At 49.3% G+C, this 27,662-nt stretch overlaps 3 protein-coding genes across 4 annotated transcripts in view; 2 read left to right on the top strand and 1 right to left on the bottom strand.

Moving 5' to 3' along the window:
* Positions 1-3,182, top strand: part of SFXN4 (sideroflexin 4) — a 31,885-nt gene extending 28,703 nt beyond the window's left edge. The window contains 1 exon segment of the mRNA XM_089658787.1: positions 2,893-3,182. Within this exon segment, the coding sequence (XP_089514913.1) occupies positions 2,893-3,060 (168 nt within the window). The 3' untranslated portion in view covers positions 3,061-3,182.
* Positions 3,183-5,160: 1,978 nt separating this feature from the next.
* On the bottom strand, positions 5,161-20,247 carry DENND10 (DENN domain containing 10). Of its 2 annotated transcripts, none has more exons than XM_089658806.1 (9): positions 20,142-20,247; positions 16,962-17,161; positions 16,525-16,604; positions 16,248-16,396; positions 15,345-15,456; positions 15,154-15,254; positions 14,538-14,645; positions 13,655-13,749; positions 5,161-5,545 (listed from the first exon to the last, which is right to left on the bottom strand). In XM_089658806.1, the coding sequence occupies exons 1-9, from the start codon at positions 20,206-20,208 to the stop codon at positions 5,369-5,371; spliced, it is 1,089 nt and encodes a 362-aa protein (XP_089514932.1). In that variant the 5' UTR covers positions 20,209-20,247; the 3' UTR covers positions 5,161-5,368. The 2 variants fall into 2 exon arrangements, with proteins under 2 accessions (XP_089514932.1, XP_089514933.1); XM_089658807.1 differs by lacking the exon at positions 20,142-20,247 and adding an exon at positions 17,680-18,031.
* Positions 20,226-27,662, top strand: part of EIF3A (eukaryotic translation initiation factor 3 subunit A) — a 24,204-nt gene continuing 16,767 nt past the window's right edge. Inside the window, exons 1-9 of the mRNA XM_089658805.1 lie at positions 20,226-20,375; positions 24,166-24,356; positions 24,547-24,683; positions 24,766-24,929; positions 25,015-25,214; positions 25,292-25,500; positions 26,838-27,009; positions 27,331-27,435; positions 27,520-27,618. Of these exons, the coding sequence (XP_089514931.1) occupies positions 20,327-20,375; positions 24,166-24,356; positions 24,547-24,683; positions 24,766-24,929; positions 25,015-25,214; positions 25,292-25,500; positions 26,838-27,009; positions 27,331-27,435; positions 27,520-27,618 (1,326 nt within the window). The 5' untranslated portion in view covers positions 20,226-20,326. The remainder of the gene's footprint in view (positions 20,376-24,165; positions 24,357-24,546; positions 24,684-24,765; positions 24,930-25,014; positions 25,215-25,291; positions 25,501-26,837; positions 27,010-27,330; positions 27,436-27,519; positions 27,619-27,662) is intronic.

Genomic DNA, 27,662 nt, shown 5'->3' with positions numbered 1-27,662 from the left:
ACCTCCACAAGTAGTACAGTGTCACCATGGTGACACTGTACTGCTAGGGTGAAAGTATGTAAAAAAAAAATAATAATATAAAAATGTAAAAAAATATGTTTAAAAATTATAATTTTTGGTTATAAACTAATTTGGATTTTTTTTTCACTAAAAAGATAACTGAATGAATTTTGGCCAAGATTTATGATGGAATATTATTTATTTGCAAAATTTGATAAAAAAACACTTTTTTTCAAAATTTTGGGACTTTTCCATTTACATAGCAAAAAAAATAAAAATCCCAGCGGTGAATAAATACCACCAAAATAAAGCTTTGTCTGTCTCAAAAAAAAAAAAGGTAAAAAATTCATTCGGGTACAGTGTTGCATGACGGCGCAATTGTCATTCAAAGTGTGATAGCGCTGAAAGCTGAAAATTGCCCTGGTCAGGAAGGGGTTAAAGTGTCCGGACATGAAGTGGTTAAGGACACCGCGGGGGCTGGCTCCTTAATAACCAGCGAAAATCAAACACAACTATAGCATGCTTGGACCAGTACTTGTTTAACGCATGCATTTATTTCCTTCAGTTCATTGACTTTATCACCATTTTATTCGGTCTGCTGAGTTTTCTTGCTTTTTGAGGTAAATACCGCATAAGGAGAGTGAATTGCCATTTTCTGTATTGCATGTGATATTTAAGAAAAATGTGTCAAGTCATTCAATATCACATGCAATTTACTTTAGTGAATGGAGCCCAATATCCTCAATTTGCTGAAAGGCTGAACCCACCTTTGGAAGGAAGGCCTAATTCTTAAAACTACCCTAATTCTGTGAAGAACATAAAAGGGTTCCTAACAGGACATGACCTCCAGTTCAGATACTAATCTGGTAGAGGTGATGGCCACAAGAAAAGGCACATTGTGAGACAAGGTAAAAACAGGAATGTTCCTGATTGGTTCAAAGGAAGGCCTTTGAAGAACCAGCAGGATAAAGTTCAAATCCCATGGGGGGGGGGGGGGGGGGCATTTGACAAGGAAGAATGACCCTGGACCAAGGTCTTAAAAGGGTGGGACTTTAAAAGCATTCAAAAAGGGGGGTTTGTGAAAAGAGATTCACAGAAAGCGGCTACATTATGAACAGACCGTGACACTCAGAAAATTTTCCAAAAATTATGCTTTATTACACAGATATAAATATGACATATGGGCATTCGCCCTGGTTTACCATCACCTCAGTATGAGACAATAACACACAGACCTAAAACCATATAAAATGACATCAAGACCGGTCTAAATGTATGTGCAACAGAAAAAGTGACTGCAAGAGTCTAATATCTCTGTAGTACAAACACATAGGTAAACACTTCCCTGAAGAGGTGTATCCAAAAATTATACCATAGGTATACCATAATAGTAAATAATGAATTTACACCAATATCATAATGGTGAATCCCGAACAGGGAATCCAAAAATTATACTATGGATATACGTATATCACATGTATGAAATGCAGTAAGCACAATAAGCGTAAAGAGGGGAACAGTAAGCCTCAGGCCTGTTTGGAAAAAGACATAAATGTCACATATATGATGCAATACATTCCTGTGCCGGCACACGTGGTTGGGGCCCGTTCATCTGTTATGTGAACAGCTGTATCATAAAGCTCTTGAATAGAAATAAGCCCCATTTATTTCCAGGATGGGAGAAAAGGTGCAGATTGCAGCACTCTGCTTGAAATGGTGTCTTCACCACTGTATGTGGACTACACACCACCCTTTGTAGGAAAAGCAAAACATATCCCAAGGAATCTTCTGCCTGTTGAGCTATATGCGGTATGTCCTGTATCCTATACAAAGCACCATAATGTCCCCATCCTGTAGTGAAACAAATAATGTGGGAAGTCACTGACAGAGCTTGCACTCAATAAGATATGTAGGTCATATTGATCACAGAGGACCGTATATCTAATGTCCTGTAACAATCCACTCACCACCTGTGCCGTGGATAAAGGGAATGAAAGAAATGTCCTTCATGGATATTGCCAAACACGGCCACAGAGGCCCAGGAACCACCGCTGACATCCGCCGATATACCGCGGATATATATATGTCTTTTTCCAAACAGGCCTGAGGCTTACTGTTCCCCTCTTTACGCTTATTGTGCTTACCGCATTTCATACATGTGATATACGTATATCCATAGTATAATTTTTGGATTCCCTGTTCGGGATTCACCATTATGATATTGGTGTAAATTCATTATTTACTATTATGGTATACCTATGGTATAATTTTTGGATACACCTCTTCAGGGAAGTGTTTACCTATGTGTTTGTACTACAGAGATATTAGACTCTTGCAGTCACTTTTTCTGTTGCACATACATTTAGACCGGTCTTGATGTCATTTTATATGGTTTTAGGTCTGTGTGTTATTGTCTCATACTGAGGTGATGGTAAACCAGGGCGAATGCCCATATGTCATATTTATATCTGTGTAATAAAGCATAATTTTTGGAAAATTTTCTGAGTGTCACGGTCTGTTCATAATGTAGCCGCTTTCTGTGAATCTCTTTTCACAAACCCCCCTTTTTGAATGCCTTTTTTGGCTACTGAATGGAAACCAAACATTGGGTGACACGATAACTTAATTAACAACCTCTTAATAACTACCTATAATATATATGGGACTTTAAAAGCACCTAGTACAGGAGATCCAATACAGAGACCTGAACCTTGCTGGTACTATGGGCCAAGCATTGGTCCACTCCCCAGTTGCAGAAAGGAAAGTAGATGTTCCGTTGGGACATTCTCTGTTTGTGTGTCCCTAAGAATCCTATGGCTATATGGGCCTGGTGTTTATATTCAGTTTCCATAAGCTTTGCTATTTCATTCTGATCTCCTAATTTTATTTTAGATCAAGAGAGACGATCTTCAGGATGAACTAATAGAGGAGACTGAGGAGTCTGAGTCCCAAGTAGCTGCTGCTCCCCTAGAACTTGCAGGGAGAGATGCCTGGGCAGAAGACCTCTCTTCTTCCTGCATAACAACACCAGACAGGAAGTATGAACTGCTGAACACATGATCACTTATGACTTTCTGGACTTCTGAGACTACAAACCCTTTACCTGTCACCCCCGATTGAGTGATCGTTTGTTTTCACCTCCACTAAAATATTTTGTAGATGGCTGGCTACAAATTCCTCTACCCTTGAACTGAATTTTTCTCCCTAGATCACCCTGTCTCCCCTCTCCTGGATATCCTTACGCTCCCACCCTAATCACATCCCTTCCCTCACCTCCCTCCAAGACCTCCTTTACTTCCCTGGATCTTCCTAACCTCCCTCATCTTATCCCTTCAAATGGGTTAGAGCACACAAGGCTGCGATACCCCAGGTCAGTCCTAGTGCGCGCCGGGCTGCGATGTCACAGGTCAGTCCTAGTGCGCGCCGGGCTCAGCTGTCACAGGTCGGTCCTAGTGCGCGCCGGGCTGCGGTGTCACAGGTCGGTCCTAGTGCGCGCCGGGCTGCGGTGTCACAGGTCGGTCCTAGTGCGCGCCGGGCTGCGGTGTCACAGGTCGGTCCTAGTGCGCGCCGGGCTGCGATGTCACAGGTCGGTCCTAGTGCGCGCCGGGCTGCGATGTCACAGGTCGGTCCTAGTGCACACAAGGCACAGATGTCACAGGTCGGTCCTAGTGCGCGCCGGGCTGCGGTGTCACAGGTCGGTCCTAGTGCGCGCCGGGCTGCGATGTCACAGGTCGGTCCTAGTGCGCGCCGGGCTGCGATGTCACAGGTCGGTCCTAGTGCGCGCCGGGCTGCGATGTCACAGGTCGGTCCTAGTGCACACAAGGCACAGATGTCACAGGTCGGTCCTAGTGCACACAAGGCTCAGATGTCACAGGTCAGTCCTAGTGCACACAAGGCTCAGATGTCACAGGTCAGTCCTAGTGCACACAAGGCTCAGATGTCACAGGTCAGTCCTAGTGCGCACAAGGCTCAGCTGTCACAGGTCAGTCCTAGTGCGCACAAGGCTCAGCTGTCACAGGTCAGTCCTAGTGCGCGCCGGGCTGCGATGTCACAGGTCAGTCCTAGTGCGCGCCGGGCTGCGATGTCACAGGTCAGTCCTAGTGCGCGCCGGGCTGCGATGTCACAGGTCAGTCCTAGTGCGCGCCGGGCTCAGCTGTCACAGGTCAGTCCTAGTGCGCGCCGGGCTCAGCTGTCACAGGTCAGTCCTAGTGCGCGCCGGGCTCAGCTGTCACAGGTCAGTCCTAGTGCGCGCCGGGCTCAGCTGTCACAGGTCAGTCCTAGTGCGCGCCGGGCTCAGCTGTCACAGGTCAGTCCTAGTGCGCGCCGGGCTCAGCTGTCACAGGTCAGTCCTAGTGCGCGCCGGGCTCAGCTGTCACAGGTCAGTCCTAGTGCGCGCCGGGCTCAGCTGTCACAGGTCAGTCCTAGTGCGCGCCGGGCTGCGATGTCACAGGTCAGTCCTAGTGCGCGCCGGGCTGCGATGTCACAGGTCAGTCCTAGTGCGCGCCGGGCTGCGATGTCACAGGTCAGTCCTAGTGCACGCAAGGCACAGATGTCATAGGTCAGTCCTAGTGCACACAAGGCTCAGCTGTCACAGGTCAGTCCTAGTGCGCGCCGGGCTCAGCTGTCACAGGTCAGTCCTAGTGCGCGCCGGGCTCAGCTGTCACAGGTCAGTCCTAGTGCGCGCCGGGCTCAGCTGTCACAGGTCAGTCCTAGTGCGCGCCGGGCTCAGCTGTCACAGGTCAGTCCTAGTGCGCGCCGGGCTCAGCTGTCACAGGTCAGTCCTAGTGCGCGCCGGGCTCAGCTGTCACAGGTCAGTCCTAGTGCACGCCGGGCTGCGATGTCACAGGTCAGTCCTAGTGCGCGCCGGGCTGCGATGTCACAGGTCAGTCCTAGTGCACACAAGGCACAGATGTCACAGGTCAGTCCTAGTGCGCGCCGGGCTGCGATGTCACAGGTCAGTCCTAGTGCACACAAGGCTCAGATGTCACAGGTCAGTCCTAGTGCACACAAGGCTCAGATGTCACAGGTCGGTCCTAGTGCACACAAGGCTCAGATGTCACAGGTCAGTCCTAGTGCACACAAGGCTCAGATGTCACAGGTCAGTCCTGTGTAGACTGGTAATGCACTCCTGGCAGGAGAAATAGAGAACATGACAGCATGTGCTGAGAACACAAACATTTTTAATAGAAATGACTGGCCATCTTGTCTGGCCAAAACAAACCATGTCTTGCTGGTAAATAATTCCACCGTACAGCCGGGCTCTCTGGAAAGTGCCGGCGAGAAGTATGGCTCTGCCAGGCGCCTCTGAGTGACGCACAAAATGGCTATGGTCCCGTACGTATCACACTCCATCAGTTCTCTCCCTACATCACGTCAGTAACATCTGCTCAGCCGCTGCCAGGTGCATCAAAAAATTTTCTGTAGCTGGAGGGAATTTCTTTTGCTGGAGCTGCTCCAGGTTTAACGTTGGCCTGTCACGGTCTGCTGTCTCCTGGCTGAGCGAGGACAGAATAGACAGAATCTCTCTGGTCTTCACACAAATATCCTGCAGAGAGAAGAAAGGAGTGAATGTACACAAACTCAGAACAAGAATGCAGATCAGGACAGTCAGAGAATGTGAGAAATCCTTATTTGCATACAAGTTCCGGGTAAATGACTCATGGGAGACAGAGGGTCAACGGGAGTCAGGCAGCTAGAATTTTCAGAAGGAGAGTGCAGCAATGGTTGCCTCCATGTTTTTTGTTTCTGACAGCCTTTAAAGCATATCTAAACCAAACGACAAAAATTAATATTATTGCAGCTTACCAGTCCTTAGATGTAGTGTCTGTATTAGTTTTCTTTTTTCAGTTTTTTCCCCTTTAATTTGACCTGGAACTTGTGCCATTAACCCACTTCCTCTCCTAGGGTGACAACCATACTGAGCAGTGTTGTCACCTTAGGACAGGGAGTGGGTTAGGACTATACAACACCGTATTAGGACTACATAACGCCTACCTCTCTTTTCCATAAACATGGGGGTAGGTAGGGATTGTAGTCCATGGAGATAACAGGGAACTGATAACATTCTGTACTCTCTGCTTCTGGACTGTTATCATCTTACAAGATTTCTGGCTGGATGAACAAATACAATAAAACATTTTCATTTTGGTATATTTAACAGACCAAAGGGGAGCAAATGAGAGAAATTCATGGTAAAGAGTTTACATACATGTTAATTCCCCATCCCCAGCAGCATTTACTCTTTCTTCCTCCCTTCTTGCTCTGTTCTTCTGCAAGGAGTGAAGGAAATCCATGATACTTTTAGGTATGTATGATCATGTGACAACACTGGGCCAATACCCAGCTGGGTCACCCATGGAGAGTCCTGTGTGAATTATGACTTGTGAGTAGCTCCTTGCTTACACATGGATGGGAGTGGCAGGGGAGTGAAATGGATGTGATGCTGGAGGGAGGAGGTATTATACACAAGCTGCTGCCCTTCTAAAGTTCAGGTTCACATTAACTAGTAGCCGGCCGCAGATAGCCGAATGACGGCTGCACTGCGGCCGACCAGTTCTGAGTGGACGTCATATGACGTCCACCCAGGGGGCGCGCACCCGGCGATCTCCGTGATCGCTGTGTCCTACGGACACAGCTGATCACGTGATGTGGTAAAAGGCCAATCACAGCGGCCTTTTACCACGTGATCAGCGGTGTCCAATGACACGCTGATCAGAGGGAAATGCAAGTGCCGGTTCTCGGCTGCACTTTCCTCACGCTGTCAGATCGTGAGGAAAGTACTGCCGAGAACCGGCAGTTGTCAGAGCGGGGATCGGCACCGATCATCAGGGCCACTGATGATCGGTGCCCAGCAGTGCCGCCCGCAAGTTCCGCCCACCTGTGCCCAGCAGTGCGCCCACTAGCTCTGCCCACCTGTGCCCAGCAGTGCACCCACCTGTGCCCAGCAGTGCACCCACCTGTGCCACTCTGCAGTGCCACCTACCTGTGCCCAGAAGTGCCACCTACCTGTGCCCAGAAGTGCCACCCACCTGTGCCCACCAGTGCCACCCACCTGTGCCCACCCACCAGTGCTGCCCACCAGTGCCACCCACCAGTGCAGCCCAGCAGTGCTGCCAGTCAGTGCCACCAGTCAGTGCCCAGGGGTTGTGCCAGTCAGTGCCGCCAGTCAGTGCCCGGCAGTGATGCCAGTCAGTGCCGTCTATCAGTACCCATCATCAGTGTCACCTATCAGTGCCGCCTATCAGTGCTGCATATTAGTGCCGCCTATTCGTGCCACCTCATTAGTACTGCCTATCAGTGCCCTTTAGTGCTGCCTATCAGTGCCGCCTATCAGTGCCCATCAGTGCTGCCCCATCAACGCACATCAGTGAAGGAGAAAAAATACCTGTTTGAAAAATTTTATAATAGAAACAAAGAAACTTTTTTTTTTCAAATTTTTTACACTTTTTTTATTTTTAGCGCAAAAAGTAAAGCGCCCAGTGGCGATTAAATACCACCAAAAGAAAGCTCTATTTGTGAGAAAAAAATGATCAAAATTTCATATGGGTACAATGTTGCATGACCGCGCAATTGTCAATCAAAGTGCGGCAGCGCTGAAAGCTGAAAATTGGCCTGGTAAATAAGGGGGTATAAGTGCCTGGTAGGCATGTGGTTAAAGTATATCCAAACCTAAAAAAAACCCCATTAATATAGTGCAGATTAACAGTCCTTCAATGTGGTTGCTGCATTGTTTCTTTTCCATTATTTTCACCTGGTGATGTTAATAACACACTCACTGTACTGTATCAGGACAACAGAAATGAAACAGAACTACAAAGCACCTCCCCTCGCTCCACTTTGGGGAGTTGTGGTGTGCAGTTCTAAGGGACAATGCAACTGATGGCAGAGAGCACAGAATACTAACACCTCCCAACATACATGGCAGCAAGATAAACAGATATTTTAGTTGCAAATACTGAAGAGATATAACAAAGCACTTTAAATAATATATTTAATTCACCTTTTTGCCGCCACAGACATAAGGTTTACACTGGTTGTTGTGCATGTTTTTAAACAGCTGTAGACAGCCAATAAAACCTGTACAACATGGACTGCATCTGAGAGAAGAACCTTCTCCTTAGGTTGTTTAGGATTAGGACAGAAGTAAAGTAGCACAGTGTCCTGATCCAGATGGAAGGAAGAACCACTCCAGGCAAAGAGGATGCACAAGGCCTCAACACATCCTTATCTTGATGAATCAGTAAGGGTTCCTTACAGACAAGGGCCAACCAGTTCTGAAAGCCTACAAGCTGAAGTAATGGCAACCCAAAAGACCATCATCCATCAAAGATGCAACAAGGGAATATCCCTAGTGGGTTCAAAGGGAGCAGTCTGCAACACAGTAAACACCAAAATAAGATCCCTCTAAATCAAGGACAGAACAATCCACGTGAGACCTTGCACAAAAGCCTTTACCAATGAATGAGACACAATGGCCTCTGAAGCAGAATGCCAAGGCCAAAATCTGACCCTTGATGGTGTTTAAGGCCAGAGACCTCTCCCCACAACATGTTGAGGACAAAATATCTTAGCCTCATGCCAAGCGAAATAAGCTTTCCATGTACAGTGGTACACATTCATGGCAGTCGACTTTCTGGCCTTTAAAGGGGTCAGAAATGCTCCTATCTCTCAAAACTTGGGCAGCGACAACAATGCCGTCAAAGGCAGCAACCATAAAGCACAGTGGAAAATCGGACCATGCAACAGCAGGATTGGCTGATCTGGAAGAGTCCCAGGGTCATCTACTTCCAGACTGATGATTTCGGCATACCACATTCTATGTAGCCAAGTGCAAAAATCACTAGCAAATCCTCTGCCTATATCCTGCACAGCAGACGTAGAAAAAGCTGAAGTTGAAGGAATTCATATATCAGAGAATTGATCCCAAGGAGTCACCAAGGCATCCACATCCAACATGCAAACATCTGTGGATCCCTGGTCTAAGATGCAAACTGGTTCAGCTTGTTATTGAATCTGGATGCCAAAAGATCTACACCTGATCTCCCCACCTGACAAATAGCTTCAAACACCTCAGGGTAAAGGATGTGCTATACCAAATTCAATTGGTGAAGACTGAAGAAGTCAGCCTGACAATTTATCACCCTGGGAATATGTACTACAGATAAAGCAGGAACACACAGTTCTGCCCAGGACAAAATCAGATCCGTCCCTTAAGTCAGGGCTTGAAATTTCCACTCGCCTGTTCGCCAATGGCGTGTGGAAATTATGGTGGGGGCGAGTGTGTCCCCCAGGGCCGTCTTTCTGAGCAGGCTCGGAGCTCAGGCCAGATCTGCCATTGGCACTGGGAGCTGTCAGACTGCTCAATAGCTGAGCTCAGTGAAAGCAAAGGAAGGAGTGTGTGCTGTGCTCTCTGCCTCCCCCTAGAGTGCAGTACCCGGATCTGTGAGTGAACAACGAAGTACTGCAACTTTTTATGGGGGGGTGTTGGTGTGTGTGTGTGTCTGTGCATGCATGTACAATTGTTCATGTGTCTGAGTGTATGTACATGTGTCTGTACATGTATGTGTGTACATGTGTCTGTGTGTACATGTGTCTGTATGTACATGTGTGTGTGTGTGTATGTACCTGTATCTGTGTGTATGTACGTGCCTGTGTGTGTATACATGTGTCTGTATGTTTGTGTGTGTATGTACATGTCTGTGTGTGTGTACAGGTGTCTCTGTGTATGTTTGTTGGTGGCGAGTAACTCTAAGGCTTGGCTAGTAGCTCAGAACTTGAAATTTTAAGCCCTGCCTTAAGTGATTGATGTATTCCACCACCATGGCACTGTCTGACTGCAACCAGACCAGGTGACCCCAAAGGTAGACAGACCATTGCTGAAGAGCCAGCAATTCCCTAAACCGAGAAGTTCTCCAGGACACCTCACCAGCCCAACAGACTGGCATTCGTCATCAGAATCTTCCAAGTTATCAAAAGAAATGTTTTCCCAATATCCAGCATCTGCAATGAAATCCATCATTCCAGAGACAATCTGGCCATAGGACATAGGATGCATGGGCAGATCCAAAGACTGTTGATGTTTGTACCATACTGAACTCTCTGGAAGGGTTGAGCTGATACCGAGTACTTGCATAAGTACTCGTACTCTTTCAAATGCTACTGCTATCCAAAACAGATACCTTTTGCATTGTGATTTGAGACCATACAAAATGAATGAGCTCAAATCGCACTGAAAAGAATTGCAAGTGATTTGAACGGGAATTCGGTGCAATTCCTGTCTGTATTGCAAGCGGTTTCCTGCACAGCTCCTATGTGAAGCCAGGCTTGTCATAGTAACTTTGAGCCGGAGTTCACACAGGAACCCTGAATGATGGGTTCCACCAGGAAATCTCTGGCTCCCGTTCCAACTGCGGACATCAGTGGCTGTGGCTTTGGCTCCTCCTGCCTCTCCCACGGCTTTGTTCCCCACATCTCCAGCATCTCTCTCCCCCCAGACTCCAGTGGTTTGATCCATCCACTGGACCCCCTCCTCATCCCTACCAGTCCCGCTGTAGCAGATAGCCATGATCTCCTGCTGTCAGACACCAAAAAGTAGCTTCACCAGTCTGGGGATTTGAAATCTCTGCAGCTTTCTTTTCTATTCTCGCAGTGCTTTCAGTATGGGGTAGGAGGCCATGGTCAGCGCCATCCACGTGACACCCTAGTTCTTCTGGTAAGCTTTCAGTCAGAGTCGACCTGTGGCTTATAAAGAAATACTTCCCAGTAGCCAGGGCAAAAGCATTCAACCACAGTCCGCTTCGGGATGAAAGCATCAAAGGAAGGACCATACAAAGAACAAAGTTGCTACTTACAAAGCAGTTCAGCTGACCAGCATTTGAGCCACAGGATTGTCCTCATAAGGACAGACTTTACACTAAGCCTCAAAAGTTTCCAATGGCAGGATTCTCATGATCAGACGTCCTGGACCTAAGCATATGTTAGTGCTTGGCAGACTTTCACCACAGCCACCACCAGCTGCAGAGCTGCTCCTAACAGAGAAGGCGGCTCTGGAGTCTTGTTCAGGTAGGATATAGCCATAGACAGGCTATAGAACTCCTTCTCCATGTGGAACTGCTGGACAAACCATCAGGCAAAAACACCTCTGGGTGAGTCCAATCGGCATCCATCTCTTCCTGAAATGAGGTTGCCACCAATACCTAAACCTTCTGGGGAAGTAGAGTCTGGAACCGGCAGCTTTAAATCTGCTCCAACATCCACCAAAAAGAAAAAAAAAATTGTGGTCCTGTGTATCTGCGACAGGCCATGACCCCAAGTCTCTTCCTGAGAGGATTCATCCACGAAGACTCCTGATGCTCTCTGGCTTCCTCTAGCTCATCATCCTTGTTCATAGCTTCCTTCAACACCTCATCCCTCTGTGCCAGAGAAGGAGTGGAAGGAGAACTCCCCTGTTTGTGCTCCATGCATTCTAAGCCAGTGAGCACCCATAAATGCTGTTCACGCAGACCAGAAATGGCTGCCGAAAATTCCTCCCCAGACACAAAGGAACTCTAGGAATGTGCCTGAGACAGTGAAAAAAACATATAAGGGCAAGGATTCAGAACTCAGCTGACCCTTTGGGGAGCAATAGGGGCGAACTGTGTAGAGTGCTTCCCCCCTGCAAAAAAATTAGGGGGCCGACTCCATTGTTCTTACTCCCACTTCTCTGTGTTCAATCATCACTTGCTGATGGTTAAAAAAGGTCAGCCCCAGGAATGGGATAGACCACCCAGCTGAGAGCAGTGCCTGCCAAGGCCAGACATCTGGTGACAATGACTCACACTGAAGCATGCCCAAAACGCTTGCTGAAAAGCCTGATGATGCCTCTGTGCTGTTGACTGGATGAGAGAGAAAGATGTTCTGTACCTCACTCAGTCTCAGAGAGCACTTATGCACCTGAAGTCTGGCCACCAGATGAACCAAAATGGTTTCCATACACGTGCAGATGCTTCAGATGATGTCATCATGCAATGCAGTGCAGGTGGTGCCGCCCCTAGTAAACACCGCCACAGCTTTGCAGTGCTGAATGTGGCAAGCTTAGCACACATATGTAGCTCAGTAAGGCTGAAACACTGCTATGGGCCAATGATACACACTTAGCACCCATCGCTGGCATACTTGCCCAGAAGGTCTTTCCAGGAACTTGACTTGCCCTCAAGAGATCATTGCCCTGAACCTGTGCTTACTGGATACCAGGTGCCCTGGATTGTGCTGCCCACAGGATTCAGTGCCAACTGGCAACGTTACAGGCCTTCCCAGATCTTCCACAGAGAGGGGTCCAGGTACCATTGCTCTGGGCCTCAGGCAATCTGGCAAAAGCCCCTCCCTTCCCCATCAAGGATTGTTGCCTATTTCTCTCTGCCAGTGTCCATTCATCACCAAGGTGGCAACATAACCCAAAGAATAATGAATATAAAGATGACCTGTGTCCTGTGATGTATGATTAGGAAATTGTCTACAGCTAATCAATCATATTCATAAAACACACAACAGTCCCAATTCATAAAGCACAGCATGTGCGGCACCCGTAATATAGAATTGTCAGCTCCCATTAAAAGCACCAAGTGCTGCGGCACTTATTTATAAGTCCATCTACTCTTTCAGTTACCTCTTAGCCCCCTGCAATGCCCCACAAGTACTTGTTAAGTCCACCTACTGCAGCTTGGTGTTATGGTGTGACAACAATGCTGCACTGCTCCTAAATTCATAGCAGAGTCACCACTATCATATAAGATGTGTCTGCACTACAGTGGGAGGAGAAGCCGTATCAATGGGCGGGATTATGATCATGGTCACTGCCGAATCACAAGCCTGTAACTTGTCTATCTGCACTTGGACACACCTAGCCCCTCCCACTGTTTTCTTGACTGATAGCACTGCCTCTGCTCCCGAAACCCTCCCATTGAGCTGCAGTGTCTGGATAGGGGAGCTCATGGGACAGAAATGAAGGGGGGTTTGTCTGACCCAGTGGAGATATAATAACTGCCTGATTTATGAGCCTTGGACATCCAGTAACTACATTGGAGCCATGTGTAGACTGCCACACAAGAGCCTTTAGATGTATTTTAGGTGTGCTTTAGGGCTCATTCACACTTGACTCATTTCTAACCCTTGCCAAACGCGTTTGACAGGCGTTAGACAGCATTTGGGAAGCATTTTTAACTCTCCTCAAATGCTCCCCAAACGCCCTATGTGTGTTTTTGAGGCATTTGATAGGCGTTTTCCAAGATTTAAAACCACACCACAAACGCCTATAATGAAGTTTAATGGTATTAATGCTCCACAACCACCTCACAAATGTCCTGCAAATGCCTGCCAGGCGTTTGAGGAGCATCACCATAGACTTGAATGGGAGGCTTCAACTCCTCTTGACTGGACATGAGGCGTCAATTTTGCCGTGATGCGACGCTGACGCTTCAGTGTGAACAGCACTGTGTGCTGCCAAGTGTTGAATTTTCGTAGATGTTTGAGGAGAGTTGAAATGCTTCCCAAATGTCTTTCTAATACCTGCTAACAAAGCTAGTGTGAACTTAGCCTTAAGCATGTAAAAAGCAGCCTCTTAACTGATAATTTAGTGTATGTCATTTTAGAATGCCACAGTGCCAGCCACATCCCTTACCTTAATCACCTGGCTCTCCGTTTTATCTGAATCCTCTGCAGACTGCACCATTAACTGCCCAATCTCCTTGTGCAATTTGCCCAATGTCAGCGCCTCTGTGGAAGAAAGAGAGACACAATCAGCCCAGCTGACGCAGAGTATGCCCTATTATGACTGTCATCCTGCCTAGGTTTAGGCATTCACATAGGATTTAGCTGAAGGGTCTCTACAGATCTTAGGAGTGATGTACTGTAAATATCTCCCCAGTAATCGTATTGTTGTACATACACCAGAGATTACCGTCCAGAGCTCTGTCCAGTTTCAACCTACTTTCCATTTGACTGGCACAGGAAACCATAGGAGTCGAGGTCCTTTCTGTGAAACACTAGTTCCCTGGTTGTCATTCTGGTCCTGCATCTGTAGTTCTTCCAGAGTCACCGCTTGGAAATAAGTACCAGGCGCTCTGACGCTCCAGCACGCTCATTTCAGGTCAGGAAGTAGAGATCAGAGAGAGCCAGGGAATGGGCATTGTGGGATCAGCTATTGTGACCCCAACAGGAGCCTGAAACAGGGAGTACAATGGATTCATGGGAACAAGGAGTACACGGGAGAGCTGGGGAACATAAAACTCCTGGGAACACGTGGTGCACAGGATTGTGGGGAACACGGGGTACAATAGATTGCTGGGAACGCGGGGTACAAGGGATCGCAGAATACAAGGGGTCTATGTTAACGCGGAATTCAAGAGATCGCTGGGAACGCGGAATAGAAGGGGTCGCTGGGAACGCGGAGAATGCTGCCCTGCCTGCAATTATCCAATATATATTATCCTACATGTGCCAGACACAGAGGAGGAACCCCTCAGTGCCTGGAGAGGATGGCGGCACTGCAGGGTAATGTTTACCTTTGGCACTGTGAGAGATGGAGATGGTGTTCTCTGCCAGATTCACAAAGATGTCATACAGATCTGAGCGGTTAATGACATCAGCCTCCTGAAATCCCGCAATATAACCTGAAGAGAAGAAATGTCAGAGACCCTCACAGAGGTGAGCACACTGTATGTGACCCCCGCCAGTCAGGTGAGAGGAGCGCATGACCCCCGCCAGTCAGGTGAGAGGAGCGCATGACCCCCGCCAGTCAGGTGAGAGGAGCGCATGACCCCCGCCAGTCAGGTGAGAGGAGCGCATGACCCCCGCCAGTCAGGTGAGAGGAGCGCATGACCCCCGCCAGTCAGGTGAGAGGAGCGCATGACCCCCGCCAGTCAGGTGAGAGGAGCGCATGACCCCCGCCAGTCAGGTGAGAGGAGCGCATGACCCCCGCCAGTCAGGTGAGAGGAGCGCATGACCCCCGCCAGTCAGGTGAGAGGAGCGCATGACCCCTGCCAGTCAGGTGAGAGGAGCGCAAGACCCCCGCCAGTCAGGTGAGAGGAGCGCAAGACCCCCGCCAGTCAGGTGAGAGGAGCGCAAGACCCCCGCCAGTCAGGTTATGGGCTGAACTGTGTATAGGTAATTTGGTTGTACCTGAGATAGATTTCAGAGCGTCAATCTCATCCGGAATCAGGTGGACGTATGGCTGAAGAATTGACCAGTCCTGCCGATGCCACACCAGAGCTGGGAGAGACCTGAAACGAATGATGTTAAACTGGAATGCCCCCACAACAATGATCATCGTCCAATCTTCTCCCCTCGTGCCCTGCCTGTGAGCAAACTACCTGCTAAATTCCAACAACGCCTCCACCTTGGGGTGATAGACAACAATACGCTTCTTCAGCATCAGAGCCGTGTACAGAATGACTGACTCCATCCCAAACTGCAACACCACATCTGTAAGAGAGCCAGAAGTTGTCAAGCGCCCTTTCCACTGTTCCTTACCCAATATGGCCTTCAGGTGCCTCTTTTGTTAAGCCTCTCCCTAACTTGGTCTCGCACTACCTCTCCCACTGAGCCTCTACCTAATATGGCCTTCAACCACCTCTGCCAATATGCCATTCAACTACTTCTTTCAATGAACCCACCCCCCATGTCCTCCAACTGCCCCTCCCCCACTGAGCTTCCTCCCAATATGGCCTTCAACTGTTCCTCCCACTAAGCCCCCCAATTTAGCCCTCAACTGTCTTTTTTCCCATTGAGTCTCCACCCCATATGGCCTTCCACTGCCCCTCTCACTAGTAGGGCCTCCAGTGGTCCCTCCACCCAATATAGCCTCCAACTGTATCTCTGACTGAACCTTCACCCAATATGACCCCCAGCTACCTCTGCCACTAAGCCTTTGCCCAACATGGCTTCAACTATCCCTCCCACTAAGCCTCATCCAAAATGGCCTTCAACTACCTCTTTACTGAACCTTCACCAACTACATCCTCAAACTGCTTCTCCCACGGAGCCTCCATTCAGTATGGCTTCAAACTTCCCCTTCCACCAATCCCCCACCCAATATAGCCTGCATTTGCTTCTTCTGTTGAGTCTCCACCCAAAATGACTTTCAACCACTGAGCCTCTGGCCAATAAGTGCCCAGGAAAGCCACCAATCACAATTAGATGCCCCCTTTGGTCAGAGAGTGGCTGTCTCAATAAGTATGCATTCAGGTCAGAGTGGGCTGCAGACCTGGACATACCTTTCACAGATCCAGACATGAAGGCTTTGCGCTGGTCATAGTCGCGGCACAGGAAGGTCCCATTGTCTTTGCTCTGACAGGTCCCCTTGGTGAATACGGAGATGTAAGTCTCTACCATGGGCACCGGACTGCCGTGCGTCTCATAGATTCTGAGAAAGGAAACGCTGGGTGAGGTCAGAGCTCCGCCTTATTGCCCATCCGCCTCCTCCGGCTCCATCCAAACCAGAAGAGAAAGTGGGCGGAGACACAGCAAATGATCAGAGCATTACACACATACCGGCTGAGGATCTGCCCAAACGCTGCATATTTCTCTGGATTAAAGTCCTTCGCTGTCAGAACTACACAGAAATGTGTCACCTGAGGATAGAAATGAGAGTCAGAGGATGACCATGACAAGAATAGAAACAAGGGGGTGACTATGACAAGAAGAGTCAGAGGATGACCATGACAGGAAGAGTCAGAGGATACCCGTGACATGAAGAGATTCAGGGGATGACCATGACAATAGAGCCAGAGGGTAGCCATGTTGAGAAGAGAATCAGGTGGATGACCATGACATAAAGAGAGTCAGAGGATGGCCATGTCAAGAAGAGAGTCAGAGGATGACCATGATGAGAAGAGTAAGAGGATGTCAATGGTGAGAAGTCAGTAACCATGAAGCTGTGACCCCCAGGATGTGTTTGGGTGGGTGGGGCAGGGGGGATGTGCACTCACCTTGTCCAGTGCAGAGCCGCCACCATCTACCCGGGTGGGTGTGATGTAGAACCAGATCCTTCGGTGCTGGCCATACAGGAACGTGTAGAGAGGACGCTCCTCCTCCTGCAGACGACATTTCCTAAGTAGAAGTTGCCGCATCTCCACTGTGACGAACGGGTAACACCAAACCCACAGGGTGTCTCCATTTTGGTCCCTCTCTGTAGTAGCAGGAGAGAGGGGGTGTCACATATGGAAGAGGGGTCAATACACATCTTCGCCAGCACACCATGAATCATCAAATGTCATCCAAGACTTTAGATCACATCACAAAGAACCAAGTGCATTGTTTCAGAGACACGCAGGACCCCTTAGTCAGGCACATGTGCAATGGGAATATTAACAATACCATATGGAAGAGGAGGTCACATATGGGGGGGGTCACATTAGAGATGTAACATTTCTGGAAATTTTGAAGCCATGGGGAAACAAAAACTTTTTTTTTTTTCGAAAAAGTGGAGCATTTTGAAAAATTAAAAAAAAAATCCAGTGTGCAGTAGTTTTACACATTGGAAGCAGTTTGGTTACACCGGGAAGGGGACATGCAGTGTATATAAAGTATCATGTCTAAAATAAAAGTACAGCTAATTCACTAAATGAACTAAAATGGCTTCTTAAACTTTGATTTTGTATTACAAATGGAATAGCAAGGACTGTATGATGAGAACATTTCACCTACACATGAGAACAGGCAACCAACCCCCTTCCCTGGTAATAATGACAACGCTCCCTGCCAATATCATGATCAGTTATTGACAATGCTGATCCACAATCATATATTCCTCTATGAAGATCTTGATGAGCGTTCTCCTGATTTCCGGGTGTCGTTTCCTCTGTAATTGAAGGGACTGTGTATTGTCAGGAGGCCGTGGTTTGTAACATTTCCTTCCTGGAAGATGCTGCTGGTGAAGAAACACTTTGTGATGATCCAGAAGCAGCAGAAAGAGTGTTTCTGGAATGAAAACTCTGGAAGGAAAGGCTCCTCACACTTTCATTCTGGTTCTCATCATTTCAGTCTATAACCTCTGGCATGCCAGGATGTGTTTTGCCATCCTTGTAGCATTTGGAAAAGAATATTTCTTCTTATAATATTTGAAAATTGCAGCTTTGCTCTCAGCAGACATTGCACTATGGAAACGTTTCCAGACTCTGGATGTTGTTTCACCATTTTACTGAGAGGAGGAGAAGAAAAACCAATTTACTGACCAGACTATAGGGAACCATTATGCTGTGATGGTGGGGAACATTAATAGGAATCATTTAAAGGTTATAAAGAGAAACTCATTTGTCAGACACATTTACATCATACTTGTCACTGAAGAGCTGAGGACAGAAACCATCATCTACTGTATCCCAACAATCACCCAAATGTAGGAGGTACAAGATGGAGCCCACAAGCAAACTAGACTGGAGCCTTTCAACCACAGTGCCTCCTAGTGGCAGAACTGCATATTTCTCTTGTCCGAGAAGTGCACTGAGAAGTACAGTGCTACTTGAATTGTATTCCAGGATTTGCTTGTCTTTAGCTGACAGAACTTGCAATAAGTTAAGACTTTACATAAAGTCTCAGAAATCTTTCATTAAGGTCTTCATGTTATATAGTTTGAATACCATGTCTAAGATATGTTACATATCATTGGAAAAGAACATATTCCATACTTTTGTTTTCCAGTTTTTCTTGGGAAAAACAGCTTTGAAAAAACAAAAATAAACAGTTTTTTGCCCACTTTTTCCAGGGTCTTCCCATTTCTAGGTCACATACAGAAAAGGGGGTGACAAATATTGTGTGTGTGTGTGTGTGTGTGGGGGGGGGTTATATCCAGAAAGGGGCACTTATGGATGAGGGGGGGGGGGACTTATGTAAGAGGGGTGTTGGATATTGGGGAGAGGAGCTACATACAGAAAAGGGGGTCACACATGGGTTAGGGGGAACACTTATGGAAAAGGGGGTGTTGGATATTGGGGAGGGGATACATACAGAAGAGGGGGTCACACATGGGGGAGGGGGAACACTTATGGAAAGGGGGGTGTTGGATATTGGGGAGGAGGTTACATACAGAAGAGGGGGTCACATATGAGGAGACCCTTATAGAAGAGGGGGTGTTGGATATTGGGGAGAGGAATACATACAGAAGAGGGGGTCACTTATGGAAGAGGGGGTGTTGGATATTGGGGAGGGGGAACACTTATGGAAGAGGGGGTGTTGGCTATTGGGGAGGGGGATACATATAGAAGAGGGGGTCACACATGGGGGAAGGGGAACACTTATGGAAGAGGGGGTGTTGGATATAAATGGCGGAGGGGGAACACTTATGGAAGAGGGGGTGTTGGATATCAGGGAGGGGGAACACTTATGGAAGAGGGGGTGTTGGATATCGGGGAGGGGGAACACTTATGGAAAAGGAGGTGTTGGATATCGGGGAGGGGGATACATACAGAAGAGGGGTTCACACATGGGGGAGGGGGAACACTTATGTAAGAGGGGGTGTTGGATATCGGGGAGGGGGATACATACAGAAGAGGGGGTCACACATGGGGGAAGGGGAACACTTATGGAAAAGGGGGTGTTGGATATCGGGGAGGGGGATACATACAGAAGAGGGGGTCACATATGGGGGAAGGGGAACACTTATGGAAAAGGGGTGTTGGATATCGGGGAGGGGGATACATACAGAAGAGGGGGTCACACATGGGGGAGGGGGAACACTTATGGAAAAGGGGGTGTTGGATATCGGGGAGGGGGATACATACAGAAGAGGGGGTCACACATGGGGGAGGGGGAACACTTATGGAAAAGGGGGTGTTGGATATTGGGGAGGGGGGTACATACAGAAGAGGGGGGTCACATATGATAGATGGGTAACATGGGGAAGGGGTGTCAAATCTTGGGGTGGGGTCATGTATGGGGAAGAGGATTACATATTAGGATCTATCAAATCTTGGGGGGGTAATGTATGAGGGAGGGGGGACGTGAATATTACATCTGGAGAAGGGGTCAGTGATTTGGGGGGACATATTGGGGTGATAGGTGGACTCCCTCCCATGACAGGGTGGAGCCGGCACTGACAATAACAATGGCGGTGATATCGGGGTCCGAGCACCCTGTGTATCTCTGTGTCTAACACTCAGCCGATCCCTCACCGATCAGAGCGACGCTGCTCAGCCCCTCAGCCGCCATCCCGCTCCGCCCCTCCCGGGGAGGGGCCATGTGACGAAGGCCGTTCCCGCCAGCTCCGCCCCGGGGAGCGTGCTGCCGCCGGAATTGACGTCCCTAGGCCCCGCCCCTGCCCTCTCTCTCCCGGCGTGGTGTCCGATCAGCCGCCGCCATGCCGGCCTATTTCCAACGCCCGGAGAACGCCCTAAAGCGGGCCAACGGTGAGTAAGACACAAGAAGGGGGCGATATGACGATCCTCTGTATTCATCCCACTTCCCGGGGAGCGCCATCGGTGTCCTCATCCCGGGAATCCGCATAGTCAGGGGAGCCCAGCAATGGCGGCCTCCATACTGCTCTGTGCGGGATACTATAGGACTATTGTTACCCGGGGAAGACAGACCCTCCCCACCAATCCCATCCCACCACTGCCGGAGGAGCATGGGGTGCAGAGGGGACATATGGGGGGGATAGTGTATGGGGGGGTCTGGTACAGGGGGCATACAGGGGGGGGGGGCTCAGGTACGGAGGGCATATTGTAGGGGGTGGTATGTGGTACAGGGGGCGTGTGGGGGGGAAATTTGGTACAGGGGCATATGGGGGGTACATATGTGGTCCAGGGGGCATATGGGGGGATGCGGGGGACATATGTGGTATAGGGGGGAGGGGTTCAGGGGACATGGTACAAGGAGCATATGGGGGGGGTACATATGTGGTACAGGGGGCATGTAGGTGGGATCTGATACAGGGGGCATAATGGGGGGGGGGATGCAGGGGACATATGTGGTACAGGGTGCATATGGGGAGGTACAAGGGACATATGGGAGGGAATCTGGTATGGGGGAATGCAGGGGACATATGTGGGACGGGGCATATGGGGAGGTACAAGGGACATATGGGGGGGAATCTGGTATAGGGGGCATATGGGGGGGTACATATGTGGTACAGGGAACGTATAGGGGGGATGGGATACAGGGGACATATATGGTACAGGGGGCATATGGTGGGGATCCAGGTGACATATGTGGTACAGGGGGCAATTGGCGGGTACATATGTGGTACATGGTGCATATGGGGGCATTTGAAGGGGGGGTACAGGAGACATGTGGTACAGGGGGATTACAAAGGGGGTGTACAGGGGTGATATGTGGTACGGGGGGGGGGTACAGGGGGCATATGGGGGTGGGGGGTACAGGGAACATATAGGGTACAGGGGGCATATGGGGGGGTGTACAGGGGGCGTATTGGGGGTGGGGGATCTGATAAAGGGGGAATATGGGGGTGTACAGGGGGCATACGGGGGGGATGGGGTACAGGAGACGTGTTACAGGGGGCATATGGGGGGGGATGGGGTACAGGGGATCTATTAGGAGATGGGGTACAGGGGACATATGTGGTACAAGGGATATATGGGGGGGTGGAGTACAGGGGACATATGTGGTACAGGGGGAATATGGGGGGGGGGGAATGGGGTACAGAAGACATATGTGGTACAGGGGGCATATTGGGGGGGGGGGGAATCTGGTACAGGGAGCATATGGGGGGGAATCTGGTGCAGCAGCCATATGTGGGGGGATTGGGTACAGGGGATGTATGTTGTACAAGGGACATATGGGGGGGGGGGGAATCTGGTACAGGAGGCATATGGGGGGATGGGGTACAGGAGACATATGTGGTACAGGGGGCAGAGGGTACAGGAGACATATGTAGTACAAGGAGCAAATGAGGGGCGGATCTGGTACAGGGGGCATATGGGGGGGCGGATCTGATACAGGGGGCATATGGGGGGGCGGATCTGATACAGGGGGCATATGGGAGGGTCTGGTACAGGGGGCATATGGGGAGGGCTACAGGGGACATATGTGGGGGGGGGGGGGGATGGGGTACAGGGGACATGTGGTACAGGAGACATATGGGGGGGTGGGGTATGGGGGACATAAGGGGGAAAGGGGGACATATGTGCTACAGGGGACATTTGTAGTGCAGGGGACATATGGCGGGGATGGGGTACAGGGGACAAATGGGGGGGTCTGGAATCTGGTACAGAAGGCATATGGGGGGATGGGGTACAGGAGACATATGTTGTACAGGGGGCAGAGGGTACATGAGACATATGTAGTACAAGGAGCAAATGAGGGGCGGATCTGGTACAGGGGGCATATGGGGGGGGGGGTCTGGTACAGGGGGCATATGGGGGGGGGGGGTCTGGTACAGGGGGCATATGGGGAGGGCTACAGGGGACATATGTGGTACAGGGGGCATATGGGGGAGGGGGTCTGGTACAGGGGGCATATGGGGAGGGCTACAGGGGACATATGTGGTACAGGGGACATATGTGGGGGCGGAATGGGGTACAGGAGACATATGGGGGGGTGGGGTATGGGGGACATAAGGGGGAAAAGGGGACATATGTGCTACTGGGGACATTTGTAGTGCAGGGGACATATGGGGGGGTGGGGTACAGGGGACATATGTGTGGGGGGGGATGGGGTACAGGGGACATATGGGGGGTTAACAGTAGATGGGGGCAGGTGACATAGGGACAGTGAACACACTGGGGACAGTAGATGGGGGTGAGGGGGTAACAGTAGATGGGGGACACATTGTTGACAGTAGATGGGGGACACATTGTTGACAGTAGATGGGGGAACAGGTCACAGAACATTAAGGGGGCAGGTACACACGTAGAGGGCAGTAGATGGGGAGGGGGGGTACAGTAGAGGGGAGACAGGGGACACATTGGAGACAGTAGATGGGGGGGCAGGAGACACATAGGGAGTACAGGGGACACACGGAGGGGGGGGGACACAGTGGATGGAGGACAGAGGACGCGTATTGGGGGAAGTAGATGGAGTACAAGTGACAGTAGATAGGGGTCAAGGGACAGTATATGGGTGACGACAGACACATGGGTGCAGGAGGCAGTGTATGGGGACAGGGAACACATATGAGGGGGAGGGGTTGACAGTAGATGGGGGAAATATTTGGGAAAGTAGATGGGGACAGGGAACACATTGTGGACAGTGGATGGGGGACACATGGGGAACAGGGGTAACAGTAGATGGGGGCACATTGGGGACAGTAGATGGAGGGGAGGTGATAGTAGATGGGGGACAGGGGACACATTGCGGGGAGGGGGTAGCAGATGGAGGATGAGAACACATTGGGGGCAGGTGTCTGTAGATGGGACAAGGGACACATTGGGAACAGTAGTTGAGGTATAGGTGACAGTAAATGGGGGACAGTTGGTAGGGGACTCAGTGGAGGGGCTGTAGATTGTGTACAGGTGACAGTTGATAGAGGATACATGGGGGACAGTAGATGGGGGAGGGGGGGTGTTAGGGGACACATGCAGGGCAGTAGATGGAGTACAGGTGACCATAGACAATTCAGAAGGGACACATGGGGGGGCAGTAGGTAGACTACAGGGACAATAGATGGGTGGGTACAGAGTACATATGAGGGAAGATGATGGGCAGTATTAAGAACACATAGGAAGACAGTAAAAGCTTACAGGGGACAGGTGGAGGGGGGGGGGTGAGTAGATTGAGTACGGGGAGCACATGGTGGGACGGTGGATAAGGGACAGGAAACATAAGGTGCAGTGGGTGGGGTACAGGGACACATGGGGGGGCAGTATATGGGGTACAGGGAGCGAGAGATGTACTTACAAGGGGACACATGGAAAGGGGCAGCAATAGATGGGATATGGAGGTCAGGGAGACAGTATATGAGGTACATGGGACAAAGGGAGCAGTAGATGGGGGTGCTGAATCACTGGGTGGCAGTAGATGGAGAAATAAGGGGGGTGGCAGTGGGTGGGGTACAGGGGGCACATGGTGGGGCAGTATATGTACTGTAGGGGAAATCCATGGGGACAGTATATGGGGTACAGGGGACACATGAGGGGCAGTAGATTTGGAGGCAATAATGGATATAGTATAGGGGACAGTAGATGGAGTTCAGGGAACACACATGAGGTATGGGTTCTGACTCTTGGGATGTCTCCACAGAGTTCCTGGAAGTCGGGAAGAAGCAGCCAGCATTGGACGTTTTGTACGACGTGATAAAGAGTAAGAAGCACCGAACATGGCAGAAGATCCACGAGCCAATCATGCTGAAGTACCTGGAGCTGTGTGTGGACCTCCGCAAGAGCCACCTGGCCAAGGAGGGCCTCTACCAGTACAAGAACATCTGCCAGCAGGTGAGGGCAGCAGCCAGTCGTGGCCTGGAAGGGATTAACATGTGTCTCTCCTTCCAGCCACACATAGACTGTGGTGGGACATTAGAGTGTAAGCTCCTCTGGTGCAAAGACTGATGTGACTGGCTCGGTGTTCTATGTACAGCGCTGCATTATATGTCTGAGTTATAAATGATGCCTTGTTGTTGGACAGGTTAACATAAAGTCCCTGGAAGATGTGGTTCGGGCCTACCTCAAGTTGGCGGAGGAAAGAACTGAGGCTGCTAAGGAGTCCTCACAGCAAATGGTTTTGGATATTGAGGATCTGGATAACATTCAGACCCCAGAGAGGTATGTCAGGAAGGTGCAGTTGGTGAATTGTTTGTCTCCTCATTAGCTCTGTATGGTGAACTCACGTCTTTTGTGTTTGCAGTGTCCTCCTGAGTGCGGTGAGTGGGGAAGACACTCAAGACCGGACTGACCGGCTGCTTCTTACACCATGGGTGAAGTTTCTCTGGGAATCATACAGACAATGTCTGGATCTTCTACGAAACAACTCCAAGGTGGAGCGTCTGTATCATGACATCGCTCAGCAAGGTGAGCAGTTCTCTGGAGATCCTTGTCCCCTATCTGGTGCTCTAGTGACATTCCATTATGACCTAACCTTTCTGTTTGTTTGCAGCCTTCAAGTTTTGCCTTCTCTACACCAGGAAGGCTGAGTTTCGGAAGCTGTGTGACAATTTGAGGATGCATTTGGGTCAAATTCAGCGCCATCACAATCAGAGCACCGCCATCAATCTGAACAATCCAGAAAGTCAGTCCATGCACCTGGAGACCCGGCTGGTCCAGCTGGACAGTGCCATCAGCATGGAGCTTTGGCAGGTGTGTTTCGGGTTCCCCTACGACCTTCAACCCTTCCTGCTACTCATGGCAGTCTCATCTGAATTTTTTTTTTATAGGAAGCCTTTAAAGCCGTTGAGGATATTCACGGTCTGTTCGCCTTGTCTAAGAAGCCACCAAAGCCTCAGCTGATGGCAAATTACTACAACAAGGTCTCCACAGTGTTCTGGAAGTCGGGCAACACCTTGTTTCATGCGTCCACCCTACATCGCCTTTACCATCTATCCAGAGAGATGAGGAAGAATCTGACCCAGGAGGAGATGCAGAGGTTGGTGAGGTCATCCTATGTGGTCCGGCACATGCCATTGTCTTCCTCTCTCTCTCTGTGGGAGTTAAGATATTTCTCATGTGTCACATTAAGATGGAAGGAAATTAGCAGTGCAGCTTCTGTGGTGCTTGACGCTGTCAGTCACCTTCCGACACCTATTGCCACGAGACCTGTATCTGGCGGGACTCTGGCTTCCAACTGGACTCAGTCAATCGTCCATGTCTTTGTATTGGCTGGTCTAAAGGCAGGTATATGATGTGGTGGGTGGTCTTCAGACATATCCCACTACAAAATGCTCTTCCTCCTGGATTGCTTGACAATTGCTCTCATCCTTTAGTGGCTGGGGGCAAGCATATGATGTGCAGACAGTGAACATGTAGAGGCACCGTTCAGCTGAAGTCAGTGTCTGAAACACGTGTGTATGGGTGGCTACACTGAGCTCCAGGGAGACCCTGCAAAGTAGTGTGCCCCCCCCTGTAGTATGGATCTACCTTGGAAGAGAATGAGAAGAGCGTATTTGTCACAGCAAGTACACTCACCGGCTTCTTTATTAGGTACACCTTGCTAGTGCCAACAAAATCTCCCCCACGCCATTACACCACCAGCCTGAACCGTTGATACAAGGCAGGATGCATCCATGCTTTCATGTTGTTTATGTCAAATTCTGACCCTACCATCTGAATGTCGCAGCAACCAGTCTGCTCATTCTCCTTTGACGTCAATCATCAACAAGGCATTTTCCTCCACACAACAGCCGCTCACTGGATATTTTCTTTTTTTCCAGACCATTCTCTGTAAACCCTAGGCATGCTGATCCCAGTAGACCAGCAGTTTTAAAATACTCCAACCAGCCTGTCTGGCACCAGCAATCATGCCACGTTCAAAGTCACTTAAATCCCCTTTCTTTCTCATTATCATGCTCGGTTTGAACTTCAGCAAGTCGTCTTCACCATGTCTGCATGCCTAAATGCATTGAATTGCTACCATGTGATTGGCTGATTTAGCAATCTGTGTTACCAAGCAATTGAAAAGGTGTACCTAATAAAGTGGTCGGTGATTGTAAGCGAGGCTAACAAAGTATTAAAATCTGTTTTGGGGGGGAAATGACACTTTAATCATTAACAATGGCTGTACGTTTCCTGTGCCTATTTTACCAACCTTTCTCTTCCTTGGTCTTGCTGAGTTTTGCCATTTTCTGCTCTTCCGTCTTTTTTGAGCTATTTCCTCTCCTCTGTATGCTACATGTTTTCAGTAGTCCTCTTCTACTCTTCCAACTTTTACATTGACATCTGCATACATGTGCTTCAATTTCCCTCCTCTGTTCTGCTGTCTTTCAGGATGTCCACCAGAGTCCTACTGGCCACGCTTTCCATTCCCATAACCCCGGAACGCACAGATATTGCCCGCCTTCTGGACATGGATGGCATTATTGTGGAGAAGCAGAGACGCTTGGCTACCTTGCTGGGGCTGCAATCGCCACCCAATCGAGTCGGCCTTATTAATGACATGGTGAGCTGCATGAGGGTCCTGAGAAATGAAGATTTACTTCCACCTTGTTTGCAGTTAGATGCCCACATTGCAGTCTCCAGTATCTGCTCGATCTGAAGAGCTCAGTTTTAGGCATTAAGGGCTTGTATTGGGGAGAGTGTCTGGGATCATGGTGATGTATAGTTTGTGTTTGGATTGACATTGTGACAGCAGACTCCATAAAGAGCAGTGTCAATGGCAACTCTGTTTGGATTATGGATCAGTGTAGCTGAAAACAGGCTGAGCCTATTCTCTAGTTTGGGGCGAATGTTGTTCGTTGGTCTAATGGCTTTTGTGTCCTAGGTCCGGTTTAATGTGCTCCAGTATGTGGTTCCAGAAGTGAAGGAGCTGTACAACTGGCTGGAAATGGAATTTCACCCTCTAAAGCTTTGTACCCGTGTTACTAAGGTAGAGACATCTGAAGGTGTTTGTCTTGTGTTTCTGGCTGTGTTTTTCTCTATATACTGACTGTCAACTTCTGTCCATAAACAGGTCCTGGACTGGGTGAAGGAACAGGCCGAGAAGGAGCCAGAACTTCAGCAGTACGTTCCACAACTACAGAACAACACTATTCTCCGTCTGCTGCAGCAGGTAGTCTGGTTTCTCTCAACTTTTTAACATGGAAGAATCCATGG

This window comes from Staurois parvus, unplaced genomic scaffold (genome assembly GCF_062004578.1).
Source record: "Staurois parvus isolate SC_StPar_1 unplaced genomic scaffold, SC_StPar_1.0 ptg001095l, whole genome shotgun sequence".
NCBI lineage: Eukaryota > Metazoa > Chordata > Amphibia > Anura > Ranidae > Staurois > Staurois parvus.
This window is presented reverse-complemented; position numbering and strand designations above follow the sequence as displayed.